Raw genomic sequence first — 16,887 nt, forward strand, 5'->3', positions numbered from 1 at the left:
CCGGCTTTATACTTCTTCCGGCGCGATAACGATAATGATGACAACAATGGGCAAAAAGCACCGTCCGCTAATGATGACGATTATCATAGTTATTAACAAATCTCAGTTATAGTCCTGAAAAAAATCTCAGGGGGTCCTTTGAACAATCCACTTAATCTCGCCAGAAGTCAAAGTTGCCTGCACTCATTCTAAGGTTCGTGCGATTTTACGACGAATTTTCAATTCCGGTGTGTTGCATGCGCGACTTTTGATAGAAAAAACCTGCACGCGCCATAACTTAAAAGAACGTGTCAGCGGAATGAATCTAATCTCTATCACTTTGCATACATTCTTGGGAACAGAAAAAATTATTTAGAGCAAACATTCTAAGTATATTGTTTAATTCCGTGCAATGGGGCATAAATAAAAGGTTCTGGTGGAAAAGACACCTTATTTTATACCACTGATGACAAGCAAAAAGGTTATATGGGTACCCCGGTTAAAAATATATTGATAACTCTATTTAATTAATACCAGTTCTAATTTAAAGGAGAAAGTTATGAGAATAAAATAAAAGTTGTCTGTACCACTAAGCATGCCTTCGCTGTTTAGACTGATAGTCCTAGAGCTTTTTGAGCATGTATTCGAATATCTTATGACGATAAGCCCGCCACCCACCCCACCCCGCGCTATGTTGTTTTCACTTCGCGGCTTGTCAGCGGTCACGTTTATGAGGTAAACAAACCGATCGATTCCTGATCACCGTTCTTGTCGATCGGAAAATCAAAATACCAGCGTGATATTGCCGCGAAGATGAAGCAGTTATGTTATTTGATTTGTACTTCACATTCGAGTCGAAGCTTGGGTGGCACAGGTTATTTCTTGCGGTGGAATCGACGAGGGGAATTCAGAAAGTTCTAGTGTTTGAATTGTTGGAATAAATGGTCGCATGGGGATGGTAAGTTTAACGAACAATTTCAAATTTTGCCGCTTGAATTGAAAGTAAAGTTCATTTGAATTGCTTTCGTATTTATTTCTGACGGTTTTAAATCTACCTGCTTGATTTATATCGGTTACGCTTCATGTTGACAAGTCCCCCAAAATGGCGGCCAAACTTGGAGATTACCGAAAATTAGGTAAGTTCACGGAGTTATAAAGTTCTCGTAAAGGTCGGGCCGCAAAGTTTTTTTCTGTAGTTACCTTTTCTATGGCACCTACTTCCTAGCTATGTTAGTTGGATCAGTTAAGAACGCTTCACTTTTTCAAAAATTTACCTTAAATTTTATCGGTTTTGGCGTGTGTGATTTAAGCGAACTGATAAGGTGTCATTCAAGTCTTCCTGTTTCCTTGATTGACACGTGATGTTTACGAAAGTCGCCTCGATAGATAAGATAGAGTTAATATACATGGCTGTGGTATTTTTTTTTTTTGCTGAGTTCCGTAGTTTTTTGTAAATTGTCCTCCAAATTTGTATGAAATTAAAGTCTTGAAAAGTGTCACGACAAGCCTTCGCTCGAGTGAAATTTAATTTCCGTAAAACTCTGAAAAATAAAGAGATCCGATCAAACTGATTGTGGTTTTAGTATAGGTACATGAATGTCTTACAACACACGAGAAACGAGCGAAATCCGTGTCTCAAGCAAAATCGACCGGACCGCTCTTACAGAGACACTCTCTTAATTCCTCTATTAGCACAGGCTGACAACCCTGTGGGTTTGAGGCAAAAAATGAACATCAATTAGCGTTTCAAAACAGAATTACTACGACACGCTAAGGAAAGTGCTGCCATGCATTTCAGTGGAGAAATGTTATGATCACTTTACCATGTCCAGCAGTTTTATAACAACATTCATTTTGCTGATTTGTTCCGTAGTTGAAAGAACCTCCCCCTCCCCCACAGGAAATATCTTTATTCGCACCTCCACTTCCCCCAGAGTACCCTCCACCTCCCCCAGGTAACTCATGGAGGTAAAGATATCCACCCCCACCTCCGAACCCACCCCGCTGTGTTCCCCCCTCTCCCCCGTTCAGGAATCCTTTACCTCCCTTTCCCCCTCCACCAGACATCTTAGAGTTTTCTCCATTACTGTAGAAGCCGCCGCCGCCGCCGCCGCCGCCGCCACCACCACCTACAATCAAGAGATTTACAATTGACATTAGCAACTTAGTATATCATGGCTTTTAGTAATTCTAAAAAAAATCCAAATCTGAGCGACCAGTACCACCTCTTTGTTCGAAATACTGATGGATGGCAGTAGAATGCAAAAAAAGTAATTCAGTATCCATAGATGGGAAATTCTTCACCTACCAGAGGGCGGTTTATCAGTTTGTCCTCCTTCTCCGTTACTTCCTCCAGACAGGAATGGCGAGTTATACCCTGCATTTCCTGTTGTGTTTATGGACGCATCACACCCCGAGTGTTGTTCTGTCATATTTGCAACTCCTCCTCCACCTCCGGCTATGATCAAAGGCTCGTTGTCTCCTCTTACTACAAATGTACCTCCTCCGCCTGAGCCAGTTTTTTTGTTATAATACGCTTTTTGTCCTCTTTGACCAACAAGTATACTAATGTTCTCACCTTTGGTCAACATAAAGTTTCCAATCATCCGCGCCCCTCTCCCTCCTTTTATGACACTGTCCTTACTGTACCCCCCTGAGGCTCCTATTGTTTCTATTCTGTATTCACCAGTGTGTGGCACAGTCCACAGTTGAATACCGCTGGACACAGTGACTTGTCCGTTATGATCCTGACCTGTATAGTGACTGCCAACTGAGTCTGGACCCTTTCCTCCACTCTCACCAAGATTTGTAAAAACAGCTGTAAATCCTTCGTAAAACACATACACAAAAAATTAAAAGTTATGATACTAGTGAGAAATTGTCATAGTTACTTTTGGCTCTGCCAACACAGTAAAAACCCACTTAAAAGAACAGGTGTTTTGGGGGTTCAGGCTGATTTTGTTCTTATACATTGGGTGTTTTCTGCAAAACCAACCTGAAAATGTTTGTAAGGTTTTCTTAAAATTGTTTTTTAAAATTAAATACTGCATAGACTACCAACAGATGAAATCAATGTGCAAGCGCAACTTTTTCATTAATTCATGGATGGAACTAACCTTAACTGCCTGAATTAAGGCAATAATATTACATTGGGGGAGGGGTAGCAGTTCTGGTGATAAACAACTCAAAACTCAGCAAAAGTCAAGCAAATTCAAAATGCACCAGCCCCCCCGCCTCCCTCTTTCCAAGGTTCCCAATCCTACAAGGAAACTGAGAGAGCAAAATGTCAGCATTCAGTTTCTTACATTTCCAGTCCAATTATCAGATCCATTTAAATCTGATAGTTTTCCAAACCATGGAGTGAGATCTTTACATCATCAGAGCCATCTGCTCTTCGCAAACAGCCAGTTTTCTCACACAATCTCTCTGAGAGAAAGTTTCATAATTACTTAACTCACTCCACTCCTCCCCAGTCCATTGGGTCATCAAGATCGTTCTATCCTTTGCTGAAAGTCTATTCTGTCATTTATCGAGATTTTTCTCCTCTTCCAGCCATTTTTCCATTGCTGCACCAATTTTTCCTTTCATAATCCGACCACATCCTGTATCAATGGGCAAGATCTTGTCAGTGTGGTTTTCAGGCAGCATGTAAACTGTAGTGTTGATCTGATGTCTGCATTTTCATGGAATTATTGAATTCGGAAGCTGATATTGTCTGCAAATATAACTTTTTTCTTCTTTATCATTCCCAATTCCTGGAATGTGTGCCCTAGACTCATTGCATGTTGATTTCTTCATCCATCCAGGCATTTTGCTGGAAATACACATCAATCCTCTTGTCATACTTTTCTTTCTCCTCAGTGGCCACACGCCCATTTCCTCTGAAGATAAGAGCTGGCTTCACATTTTGTTCCCCATCAGCCCCAATACAAAGTTGTAGAGTAGCCTGTCTTTTATCTAAACGAGATGATGGTTGTGACACGCACACTTGCTTAGCACCCAACGTATCGCAGGTTTTATCTTACTCATTTACAAATGGGACAGGAACCCAACTAGTCGATATTGTATCTATTTTTAGGTATCCATCTTCCATACTTTGGGTCAACTGTATAGGACTTGTTTCTTCTCCTTTGTGTTTTCAAGGCTTTCCTCAAATCCCTGTGGAATTTCTGGATCGTATCCCAGCCATCATCTGTCCAGATTTTTTTCTTGTTGGTCCTTCTCTTCAGTACTATGTTGTGTCTTTCCTTGAATCTCTGGAACCAGTTGCTACTTCCTTTAAATTTTGTAGCTTCTTCTGCGCCATAGCATGCTTCAATTTTCGATTTTATTATTTTTTTTAACCAAAGTTTGGACTCTTTGTATCCTTCTGCTCTCCGAAGTTCAAACTAGGCAAGTAAAAGATTGGAAGCCAGAGGATATTGATCAGTACGTCGGGATCTGTTCCCAGCGATCCTTCTCCTTTGTCTCATTGGCCTTGCACTACCTGTGTTCTTCTTCGTCATGGTTAGAGTCAGTTCTGCATGAAGTTTGCTTCTGTCTTTTTCCCACTTAAACACCAGTGATCTGTTGACTCCTTGTTGCTTTGCAACTGTATTGTATTTATTAGTTGATGACTTCAGTGAATCCAAAAGATCAGTGTTTTCTTTATGAAATCGACAGTGTTAGGAGTTTCGCTTGTTACTTCCTCTCCAATGGTTGCTTCACCTTTGAGTTTGACCTTGCGCAACACTGGCCGATTCACGTGGCACATCCTCAAGCTGTTGACTCTCAGCCATTCTCAGCATGTTTGTTTCACCCGAGTGGTTGTTGATGTAACCCTAAGCAATAGTCAATGTATTTATAGATGCTGAGCTGATGCTGTTCGAGTTCTGTGCGGCTGAAGCTGGGTGCTTGAATTGTAAATGGCTGTTCAGATAAGATATGGTTGACCTTTGAACGATCTGTCGCAATGTTTGCATTTAACTGTGGCGTTGCTTAGTTTAGCTGTCTTTTCCAATGTCGACGTAATGTCCTACAGTCTGCCATCCTTCAACTCTACTGATTTTCGTAAACCGTAATCGAATAAAGTACGATTCATCTTCCACAACTCATCAAAATTCGAACCAGAAGAGGAACACAAAAGTTAATTCTTCGTCCCACCCATGCAGTAATTGTTGCATAATCAGCAATTCATTGGTGCTATCGTTAATCCTATTCATTGCGCCATTCGCGTCTTGTCACGTTTTGTCGCAATATAAATACTAGCTAATGAGTGTATATTGTCCCAACCGTTACATATGCAGAAATGCTACCAAATATATAAATTCGTGGGTTTAGTTCTAGGTAGGATTATTACTTTGATTAGAGTGTGTGTGAGTAAAAAACTTTTGCAGAACCGAGTAGTTAACAGTAATGAATCCCATAACACCTTGTACATCTACTGTCCTAGAGACAATTACTGTTTTGCTGTAGAGTGGTTTCCTGTTTTCTTGAAAATTACCCAAAAGGCATTTGGAGTGAGGGAGAGGGAAGCCTCCATCTTGAATTTCTCTTGGGGAAAGTCAGCTTTCTGCACAAATCAAACTATAACATGGCAGATGAATACGAATTCTATGCTCAGGCAAGATTACCACACTTATTTTTTAGATTCAACGGTGTATGTTGGAGAAGTTTTGGACTGCGAGCAGAAAGACTCAGGCTATGTTTCTTTAGATAGTCTTTCTTCGATCGATTCGGAACCTGCCTTTGAAACTAAACGCAAGTATAAACCAGGAGCAATGCTATATCAGCTTTAAGTGCTGATTTCAGGTCAGACACGTAACCTCCAAGAAATGCCGAAAAAATTTCCTTTTTTTAATCATAGCCTTTTAAACCAATGAGCAGCGGATTTACAAATATATAGCAAGGCCTGGTTACATCTACAAAACGGCCATCAAAACGAGGAAGGAAAGAGATGATATGGCAAGACTTTGTCTCTCTTGATTGCATAGTTCTGATGGATTTGTCCTTTGCGGTAGCTGAAGAGAATAAAGTAAAACATTGGTTTTCAAACTGGTTGATTTTTCCGAGTTTCTCGATTGATATATTGGATTTTTTAGCTGGTTTCTTAAGCCTTGTCGAGTAGTCGAGAATAGGAGAAGATGAATTAGAGTGATCGAGATGTTAGCTCTAAAATGGAACTTTTGGTCAGGAGTGTTTGTAGAAATACGAGACAACATGAGAGATTTGGAGTCTGTTTTGAGGGTCTTTTTGCATCTACGTAAATCTATTCGAAATTTCAATTTCTAAAATCTCACAACTAAAACTGTTTTAATAGCTGTTTCCTAACTTCTAAGAGCGTGGGAAGATTGTTATCTTCGCGTAAAAGCTTAAGTATTAAAGAATTTTTTTTAACGCCGTACAGTGCTCTGCAACTTTCAACCACCTTAATTAAAAGCCGTTTGGCTTGAAACATGATCCATTAGTCGAATTTCTGGTAATGTTATGAAAGAAAAGAAAATACCGCCCCGCTTCTTTCTATTCATCTTAATATTTCAAAAAGCTTCTGACTAATTTCAAGCAAATCTCCTTTGGGTGCCTCTTCAAGTTTCCACTCCTTAACAAATTCAACCAGCCAAAAGAGGAAAACGGCAGTGGTCGGATCGTTAAAGTAAATGTGGGGAATCTTGTGTTTTCGTTGTTATATATTCCCCGTTCTTTTAGAAATTAAAATTGCTCTGAATATGACTGAATACTACCTAACAAACAAGAAGCAAATACTGATAACCAGAAATTAATTTATTGCTTTTATTAAAATGTGCATTGAGAGATTATATATATATATATATATATATAAATAAATATTATGAGAGGAAAAAACGACGCAACTACATATCCCGACAAGCCTGTTTCGTGAATCGCTTCACTCTTCAGGGGTTTATATATATATGTATATACATAATATATCTCTCTTTATGTGAAATTACTTAACATTCACTTGTATTTGACGTCCAGATATTACAAGCAAGCAGCTCGCAGCTGACTGTTTCGTTCCATTTTTTCTGAACAGTGGAAAGAGAGTTCTTAGCGCGACAGTTTGTATGCGGGTTTATTGTTAGGGGTATGAATATCCGTCTAATTGGTAATAAATCAATGATAACCGTCACCCATGAAGAACAAGGTTCCACACCGTCAACGATAAAAATCAACACTCTTTCCTTGATACAGTAAAGAAGTACCAAAGTAGGTGTGCTGGGTGTAGTTTGGTGTAGTGAGTGTAGTTGTTGAATGCTGGTGTAGTAGGTGTAGTTTGGTGTAGTAAGTGTAGTTAGTGAATGCTGGTGTAGTTTGGTGTAGTAAGTGTAGTTGGTGAATGCTGGTGTAGTAGGTGTAGTTTGGTGTAGTAAGTGTAGTTAGTGAATGCTGGTGTAGTAGGTGTAGTTTGGTGTAGTAAGTGTAGTTGGTGAATGCTGGTGTAGTTTGGTGTAGTTTGGTGTAGTAAGTGTAGTTGGTGAATGCTGGTGTAGTTTGGTGTAGTAAGTGTAGTTGGTGAATGCTGGTGTAGTAGGTGTAGTTTGGTGTAGTAAGTGTAGTTGGTGAATGCTGGTGTGGTTTGGTGTAGTTTGGTGTAGTAAGTGTAGTTGGTGAATGCTGGTGTAGTAGGTGTAGTTTGGTGTAGTAAGTGTAGTTGGTGAATGCTGGTGTAGTAGGTGTAGTTTGGTGTAGTAAGTGTAGTTGGTGAATGCTGGTGTAGTAGGTGTAGTTTGGTGTAGTAAGTGTAGTTGGTGAATGCTGGTGTAGTTTGGTGTAGTTTGGTGTAGTAAGTGTAGTTGGTGAATGCTGGTGTAGAAGGTGTAGTAAGTGTAGTTAGTGAATGCTGGTGTAGTTTGGTGTAGTAAGTGTAGTTGGTGAATGCTGGTGTAGTAGGTGTAGTTTGTTGTAGTAAGTGTAGTTGGTGAATGCTGGTGTAGTTTGGTGTAGTAAGTGTAGTTGGTGAATGCTGGTGTAGTTTGGTGTAGTAAGTGTAGTTGGTGAATGCTGGTGTAGTTTGGTGTAGTAAGTGTAGTTGGTGAATGCTGGTGTAGTTTGGTGTAGTTTGGTGTAGTAAGTGTAGTTGGTGAATGCTGGTGAAGTTTGGTGTAGTAAGTGTAGTTGGTGAATGCTGGTGTAGTAGGTGTAGTTTGGTGTAGTAAGTGTAGTTGGTGAATGCTGGTGTGGTTTGGTGTAGTTTGGTGTAGTAAGTGTAGTTGGTGAATGCTGGTGTAGTAGGTGTAGTTTGGTGTAGTAAGTGTAGTTGGTGAATGCTGGTGTAGTAGGTGTAGTTTGGTGTAGTAAGTGTAGTTGGTGAATGCTGGTGTAGTAGGTGTAGTTTGTTGTAGTAAGTGTAGTTGGTGAATGCTGGTGTAGTTTGGTGAAGTAAGTGTAGTTGGTGAATGCTGGTGTAGTTTGGTGTAGTAAGTGTAGTTGGTGAATGCTGGTGTAGTTTGGTGAAGTAAGTGTAGTTGGTGAATGCTGGTGTAGTTTGGTGTAGTTTGGTGTAGTAAGTGTAGTTGGTGAATGCTGGTGTAGTTTGGTGTAGTTTGGTGTAGTAAGTGTAGTTGGTGAATGCTGGTGTAGTAGGTGTAGTTTGGTGTAGTAAGTGTAGTTGGTGAATGCTGGTGTAGTAGGTGTAGTTTGGTGTAGTAAGTGTAGTTGGTGAATGCTGGTGTAGTAGGTGTAGTTTGGTGTAGTAAGTGTAGTTGGTGAATGCTGGTGTAGTTTGGTGTAGTTTGGTGTAGTAAGTGAAGTTGGTGAATGCTGGTGTAGTAGGTGTAGTTTGGTGTAGTAAGTGTAGTTGGTGAATGCTGGTGTAGTAGGTGTAGTTTGGTGTAGTAAGTGTAGTTGGTGAATGCTGGTGTAGTTTGGTGTAGTTTGGTGTAGTAAGTGTAGTTGGTGAATGCTGGTGTAGAAGGTGTAGTTTGGTGTAGTGAGTGTAGTTGGGGAATGCTGGTGTAGTAGGTGTAGTTTGGTATGGTTTCGTGTGGTAGATGTAATTAGGCGTTGTTTGGTGTAGTAAGTGAAGTTTGGTGTAGTTTGATGTAGTAGGTACAGCTCGGTGTCGTTTGGTGCAATAGTCATAGTGGGTCTACTTTGGGATAATGTCGAAGTTTGGTGTAATTCGGTGTAGTTTGGTGTAGTAGGTGTAGTTTGGTGTAGTTTGGTACAGTAGGTTTTTTTCGGTGTAGTAGGTGTTTTTCAGTGTTGTGGGTGTTGTAAGTATAGTTTTGCATATTAGGTCTAGTAGGTGTCGCAAAACCCTACTTAGTTGCGCCAAACTCTCCTCAGTTTTCGCCAAACTCTCCTTAAGTGGCAAAGAACACTGGTAACTTGTCGTAAAACCCTCCTTTATTGTCGCCAAACTCTGCTCAGTTGTCGCGAAACCCTTCTTAGTTGTCGCCAAACCCTCTTTACCTGTCTGCGAACTCTCCATTGTCATTGCCAAACTCTCCTTAGCTGCCGCAATCAGTTGTCGCAAAACACTCCTTAGTTGTCGCCAAACTCTTTTTAGCTGTCGCAAACCACTTTAAAAAAATTTTTAGTTGTTGCAATACACTCCTTAGATGTAGCAAACCACTTCTTAGTTTTAGCAAAACCCTCCATAGTTGGCACCAAATTCTTCATAGTTGTCGCCAAACTCATTACACTCCCATCCCCCAACTGAATAAATGTATATCAATTTTTATTAAAAAAAATTTACCTTCCGAATGTAAATTTAAAGATTTACTTTCCAAATGCATATCACAGTAAACCAGAATTCCCTTCCCAGTGCCAGATGGATCCAGCCAGTATTTGTTGCTTACAGTGTCTTTCCCTTCGCTTGCTTTTATCTCTTGACATGAACGTGCTGGTAACTCCGGAATCGAACCCAAGGGAGCTGGTAAGGGTAAAAATGTTGAAATTAAATATATGTAGGTGCACTAGTCGGAAGCCGAGAGTGAAAAACACGAGAGAATTAGAAGGAGGATCTAATCCCATTCACTTAAATTCCGCCTTTGAATGTGTTAAATTAAATGCTCTGTCAAGCACCCTTCTCATGGGAAGTGGGCCCCCCACACTTCTAAACCTTTCCTTTAGAACCACCAGCTTTTTTATCTTCTTTCAAGACCCTGAGCTTTTTGTATCATTTTAAAGAAGAAATTGAAATAAATAATTTGTTGTCACTATTTCACACATGTATCAAAGCTGTTTTGTGAAGAAGTTAACTAACAACTGAACTGAATAAAGGGGGTAAGTTTCTAAAGAAAGTGTGGTGCTGCGTTGGTGGGAGAGTATAGCAAAATAATTTGGTATTGTCAACCGAGTTGATAACGTAAGTTGGCCACCGTTCAGAGTTTCAAAGTTAACGTTTCGTTTCGTTTCCACACGAATTGTGGGTTTTGTGTTTATCTGCAGAAGATGGAGCTACGTTATTGGTGGAAAACTACAAAGCAACTACAAAGAAAAGGGAAAGAACTGATGTCGTTCATTATTAGAATTGAGAAATGATAGAAAAATCAATACCGATGAGCGTGGGAGATCAGAAAACGGGGATTGTAAGCAAAGTCGAACGTATGATCGAAATATTGATAATTATTATCAAACATGGCTGAATACTTACCTCTTGCGTTCAAACGGCGAATATAAAACCACGCTGGATCCGAGCGCAAATTCTCGGGTCTTGCGTCCTTTGTGCGGTTGTTCAATTCACAGATCTGTTCTTTTCTGTTGAAATTGTAGCTCTGGCATATAATTTCCCTTTCACATAAGAAATCACAGATATGAGGAGCTGCTACTGTCATTCTCTTGAAAACGAAGCCTTTGAGAGTCATGCCACGAATGTTAATTTCTATCCTGCATTGATCCTCAGCGGTTATAAGGTTGGTGACCGAAACACAGGCAAGAAAATATCGAAATATCCACAGCATTTTTCCTGAAAAACGAAATTCATAGATAGGTAAGACGGCGTCAATGAATTAACCTTTTTTTTTTTTCTCAAAGGCTGATTAAGAACAGCAGTTAATAAGAACAACTGTACCCCCCCCGGCTCTCTTCTGTAATTCTCCTTTTTAAAAGACATTTCACAAAACACACACACACACACACAAAAAAAAAAAAACATTCAGCCTTCAAAATAAATTATGAAGAAAGTGACTGCAGGAGAAAATTCTTTCATTTCAGTGGTTCTCCGACAATTCATTTTTCCCGCTGTCTTTTTGCAGCAAAATTTGTAGTGCTTTTGTTGAGGGAAGCAGCGAATAACGAAATAAGAGCCAAATGGAAAACTATGTTTCTGTTATGGCTTCTGTGTGATTAATTTGAGGGACGATCTGGGTTAGTTTTGAATATTCACTAGGTTTCAAATGTCCACCTTATCGCATGATTTGTTTTTGAAATTTCGAAAACGATTTACACGAGAATTAACACACACAAAAAAAGCAAACTTGTGGACAGCTACATACTGAATTACGAGTCTGTTTTCAAGTTAGTAAATAAAGTCTTTTGGTTTGCAATGGGATTTCTTCAAGACAGAGAATTGCATAAGTATTGAGTCAAGTCTCTCGATGTTAAAGTTTCTTCTCCCAGATGACTTTATCAGAGGTGGTGTCATTAGTGCGGATATCGGCCTGAATTTCAAAATGAGAAAACCTCTCGGCAAGGCACATCTAATCTACTCTGACACACAAAAATGTTTTGCATGGTGAGAGCCTGGCAAAAACATGTCGCATGAAGCAGCTTACATCGTCTTTGTTTGCTTTCGATTCCTCGGTAAACTCAGAGACAGATACCTAATTAATTGTTTTGAATCAAACTTTCATTTTAGGCGTTTCGAAAAAACTATTTCCCTATTTACACCCGTTTGTAATCTTCTTATTGAAAAAAAGAATGGGTCCCAAAATGGGTCTCCCTGCTATGCCATAGCAGGGAGAGTAAGTAGACGAAATAACTCGTTCTACTTAATACCAAGAGAAGAATCCTGTGCGAATATTCCAAGGCTTAGTTATGTCAATAACGATAATAAACAGGTAAAAAATTGCCTCAGTAAACTTTAAAGTAGTACTATGACTATAAGAAAGGCATCACTGTAGGAAAATCTCACCTTGTCCTTCTGGTATTATGAAAACCAAACCGGTGAGAACGAAGCAGTAGAATACAAAGAGCATGTTATTAGAAAAAAAACCTTTATATTTCTAGCGAAAAGCGACTGTGAGATTTTTTAACTCTAAGGGAAATAACACGTCAATTAAGACAGCTGAAGTTTAATCTGCGCTCAAAACACGTCACCCTCTTTGTTGAATAATGAGTGTCTCAGCGATTGTCACAACGGAATTAGATCCTCCTGGATTTAGTTGGTTTGTTTAACTCTATTATACTTAATGCAAAGGAAGATTTCCTCAACGTTTTTTCTTTTTTTCTATGTGGCAAATTATTCAAAACAGTTTTTTAATAACTCGCATGTGATGTCACTAGTGATGACAATTTAAAACTATTGAATGCATGAGACTTGCCCACAGATGTTGTCTAAAAATGTATATATTTTTCTAATGTTACTTATTATAATAATACTGGCCCACGTAAATGTGTTTTATTCCGTTTACAACAAGGGATAAAAAAGTTTTTGGAATAGTTGCTTTTTTTCGTTCTTTTCTGTTTTATTTTTTTGTTCATTTTTTATTCTTTCTCGCGGTAAAACAAGTTTTTCAATCTGAACAAAGTCACAAGAAGCCCAAGCTATGCCTTGTTATCCTTGCGAAAAAATTAATCAGCACGAATTTTACAAAACTGATAATTACTCGCAGATAAAACGAAATGTTCTGCGTCCGAATTAATTATACATCTAGACATCTTGTCGATCTTCAGCGCACGAAGAAAACGTCAGGGTGTAAACGTTTATCTTATTCATAACTTGAAGGGTGCATCGACTCATATTAGTTATTGTTAATACTTTTATTGGTAAAATTAGAAATAACTGGAATACATAAATTGTCCTTTCTAGACTTTGAACGAACTTCAAGTCAACTTTAGAGCCAAATTTTGAACAAAAAGCCAGATTTCATTACACACGAAGGGTCCCACCCCATCGTGTGGTAACGAAAAGTAAAAAAAATGTTAATGGACGGCATTACAGAGACAGATACCTAATTAATTCTTTTGAATCAAACTTTCATTTTAGGCGTTTCGAAAAAACCATTTCCCTAATTACACCCGTTTGTAATCTTCTAATTGAGAAAAAAGAAAAAAATGGGTTGCAAAGTGGGTCTCCCTGCTATGCCATAGCAGGGAGAGTAAGTATTCAGACGAAATAACTCGTTATACTTAATGGTTAGAGAAGAATCCTGTGCGAATATTCCGGGGCTTAGTTATGTCAATAACGATAATATTCAGGTAAAAAATTGCCTCAGTAAACTTTAAAGTAGTACTAAGACTATAAAAAAGACATTACTGCAGGAAAATCTCACCTTGTCTTTTCAACCTTACGTGAAATAATATCGTAACAAAACTGTAAAATGACGAACCGCGAATGTATTTACCGTACAAGAGTTTACTATAAGGCCGGGATGGCTCTTGAGAAAGACGATTTTAGAAGGGTTTCAGTAATCTGGGAATTTCGTATTACAGGAAATTGGGTTGCGGCGCGCGTAACAAAACTGTAAAATGACGAACCGTGAATGTATTTACCGTAAAACAGCTGACTATAAGGCCTGGATGGCTATTGAGAAAGACGATTTTAGAAGGGTTTCAGTAATCTGGGAATTTCGTGTTACTGGAAATTGGGTCGCGGCGCGCGTTGCGTCAAGGGTAAATATGGGCCTCATTAAATCGAAGTTAAATAAAGCCTTTTTCAATTAATGCTTTAGCTTAAGGGAAATAACACGCTAATTGAGATGGCTGAAGTCTCATCTGTGCCCAAAACACGTCACCCTCTTTGTTAAATAATGAGTGTCTCGGCGATTGTCACAACAAATAGATAAATGTTCGAAACGGGACTGTGAAAAATACTCTCATGTTCGAAAAATCAGTCAGAGGTAATGTGCCCGTTTTTCAAAAAACGTGGTTGTCATGTTTCTGTCGTTCAAGCAAGCCAACACCGCGTGAAACAAATTGATCGAGCGCTACAAACGTCACAGAAAGAAAATACTAATCGCATTCCATTCACGTTCACATTTCACCCTCACAACCACGCAGTTAATTTACCTCAAAATGATTCAGAGACAGGTACTATCTTTCGCAACCTCCACTAATAGCCAGCCCGCAACTTTCAAATGGGCTCGCGCTCGGTCTAAAAATTGTCCTTTCATTCATAGCGTTGAGAAAATATCGTGACCCAAAGACAAAAACCACTAAGTTTCAACCTTCGTGTATCATCATAATAAACTATCTCCAAAATCGAGGAATGGATGCCAGATGCTAATGACTTTTTATCCTGAGTTAATAAGACTTTGTACAGTCTCAGCAAAAACTGTTATTGACATTCTCGACGGCCCCTAGAGGTATGGAATACTGAGTGTCTAATTATAAATCGAAAATTTATCCGACACACAATTTCGAGTTCACCTGGCTGTTAGTAGGCTACACTTTAGGGTGCGATTTAATTAAATCTGTCTGATGAGTGCGTAAGCACGAAACTCAGAGTTACAGGGAATCATGCGTGTTTCATTTTAGTCATTTTGAATTGTATATATATATATATATATATATATATATATATATGTTAGTATATATAATTAAAAGTGGCAGGAAGCTAATATCTATGATTTTTAGTTCTTGAGAGCAGAAACTCCTGATATCGATCGATGTCTTTTCACAAATTTTTGAGGTTCTTTTTGTGAAGATTGAAAATGTTATCACATATTCGGGAAAAAACTTTTCAGAAATTACACGAGTCGAAAAAACAATGCATTTTTCATGCATTGTTTGAATGACAATTTGTCATGAATGAAAAGCGCTCGTTGATACCGTGCCGATTTGGAAGATAAATTTTTGTTCTAGTGTTGTGCGGCTTTCCGAACTGACTAGATGTAAGGAAAGGCCACAAAATGCATAAACTGTTGCCTTCAATTGAAATTTTGATGTCGGAAATTGCTCAGGTGTATTTAAGAGCCGGGTGAAAGGAATTGACGGCGGTTATAAATTGAGTGAGCTCCTCTCTGGTAGAGGAGGTAGCGCCGATGCAATCGTCAATGTAACGGCCGTAGAGTTCAGGTTTGGGGCCGTGGTAATGACTAAAAAATTGATGTTCGATAAAAACTGCGAAAGATTGGCGTAACCGGGGTCCCACTTTAGTACCTACGGCCACACCATTGAAGGCAACGGTTTTATACAAACCTACAGATTCACATAGTTACTCGTTGTATTCATCTTCGCATCCACCACATTGTCGATCAATTTGTTGGTCACGTTTTTCGATAAACGTGGCTATCCTGTTTCTGTCGTTCAAGCAGGCCACCACTGTGCCCAACAAATTGATCGATAGTCAGCACTACAAATGGCTGAGAAGGGAAACACTGACCGCATTCCATTCACTATCACATTTCAGCCTCACAACCACGCGGTTTAATCTATTATTCGTAAAACTTTAAATTACTCCAAAACGATTCAGAGACTGGTACTATCTTTTCGCAACTCCCACTTATTTCATTCAAACGTGAAAAAAACGTAGGTAACTCTTTGGTCAGAAGTTCATTTGAAACCAATGACCATTTCAAACCAATTTTCAATTGCGCTCGCTGACGATGCAAAACTTGTCCTTTCATTCATAACGTAGAGAAAATGTCGGGACCCAAGAAATCCATAAAGATCACTGATCACTTTACGTGTACCTCCGCCAATGTTATTTACTGCATACCTTGTACTGAATTATTTCAATAAGTTATACATTGGTGAAACAGGAAGACGACTGGGTGACCGATTCCGAGAACACCTTCGCGACGTGGAAAGGAAATGATAAGGACGCATCCAAACCAGTCGCTAGACACTTAAATCGCCCTAGTCATTCTAAGCAGCATACAGCAGTCTGTGGTCTTTCCCTTTCCCTACATCTAGGCAGTTAGTTCGGAAAGCCGCAAAACTCAAGAACAAAAATGTTTGTTTCAAATTGGCACTCTTAATCCCCACGGTATCAACGAGCGCTTTTCATGCAACTAATTTATTCTTGTTTTCTCGTCACCATTTTCCCACCAATAGCTTAGCTCCATTTTCTTCGAATAAAAACAGTCGCAACCCACAATTCCTCAACTTTTAAACTCTTTACGGTGGCCAATTCGCGTCATCAACTCAGTTGATAATACCAAATTACCCTGTTATAATCTCCCACCAACGCAACACTACAGTTTCTCTGGATACTTACCCCTTTATTTATCTGACGAATTATGCGGTCTTAGAAATCAAATTGTGATTTCATTGGATGAAACCTTCGTCCAGACTTCACTTCACGTCATATTTCACTACATGTGAAACTTTCATGGCAAGGTGTTTATCATTTCTTCTGGAAATTGTCACCATACAGCAACTGTCTCGATTCAATTGTTCTCATTTTGTGCAAGTGAATAATTAGCCGTATCTACAAGGATGAGTTTTTATATAGCACCTCACAACCATTTCAGCGAATTTTACTTTGTACTTAATTGTACCTTCGTTGTTTTCCGCTGAAGTTAAGTTCAGTAAAGGAGACACTTGTAATGATCGACTAATGTCTAATCAAAAGTGTGCGTGAATTATTCATTTAATATCTTCCGATTGCTCAATCAGAAGTCCAATCAGAAACTGAGTTGGAAATCCCCAAACAATTCGCATCGCTTTTTGTAGCCGTCTTTAGGAGTGTCCAGCTATACAAGGCTGTCACAGGAATAATTTGTTGTTCACTGTTTTCCATCACCTAAATATTCATGCATCATACAATTTTCGATTACCCTGCAAAGACCTTTAGTCAAG

At 39.1% G+C, this 16,887-nt stretch overlaps 1 protein-coding gene and 1 pseudogene across 1 annotated transcript; both read right to left on the reverse strand.

The window, feature by feature from the left end:
- Positions 1–1,773: 1,773 nt before the first annotated feature.
- Positions 1,774–3,029, reverse strand: LOC131787949 (leukocyte tyrosine kinase receptor-like). The gene is made up of 3 exons (XM_066170792.1): positions 2,975–3,029; positions 2,288–2,806; positions 1,774–2,108 (listed from the first exon to the last, which is right to left on the reverse strand). Exons 1-3 carry the CDS (start codon positions 3,027–3,029, stop codon positions 1,774–1,776), a joined length of 909 nt encoding a protein of 302 aa, XP_066026889.1.
- A 281-nt stretch (positions 3,030–3,310) lies between these two features.
- On the reverse strand, positions 3,311–4,757 carry LOC136282845 (uncharacterized; annotated as a pseudogene).
- Positions 4,758–16,887: the final 12,130 nt, after the last annotated feature.

The sequence above is a fragment of the Pocillopora verrucosa genome, chromosome 8 (genome assembly GCF_036669915.1).
Source record: "Pocillopora verrucosa isolate sample1 chromosome 8, ASM3666991v2, whole genome shotgun sequence".
NCBI lineage: Eukaryota > Metazoa > Cnidaria > Anthozoa > Scleractinia > Pocilloporidae > Pocillopora > Pocillopora verrucosa.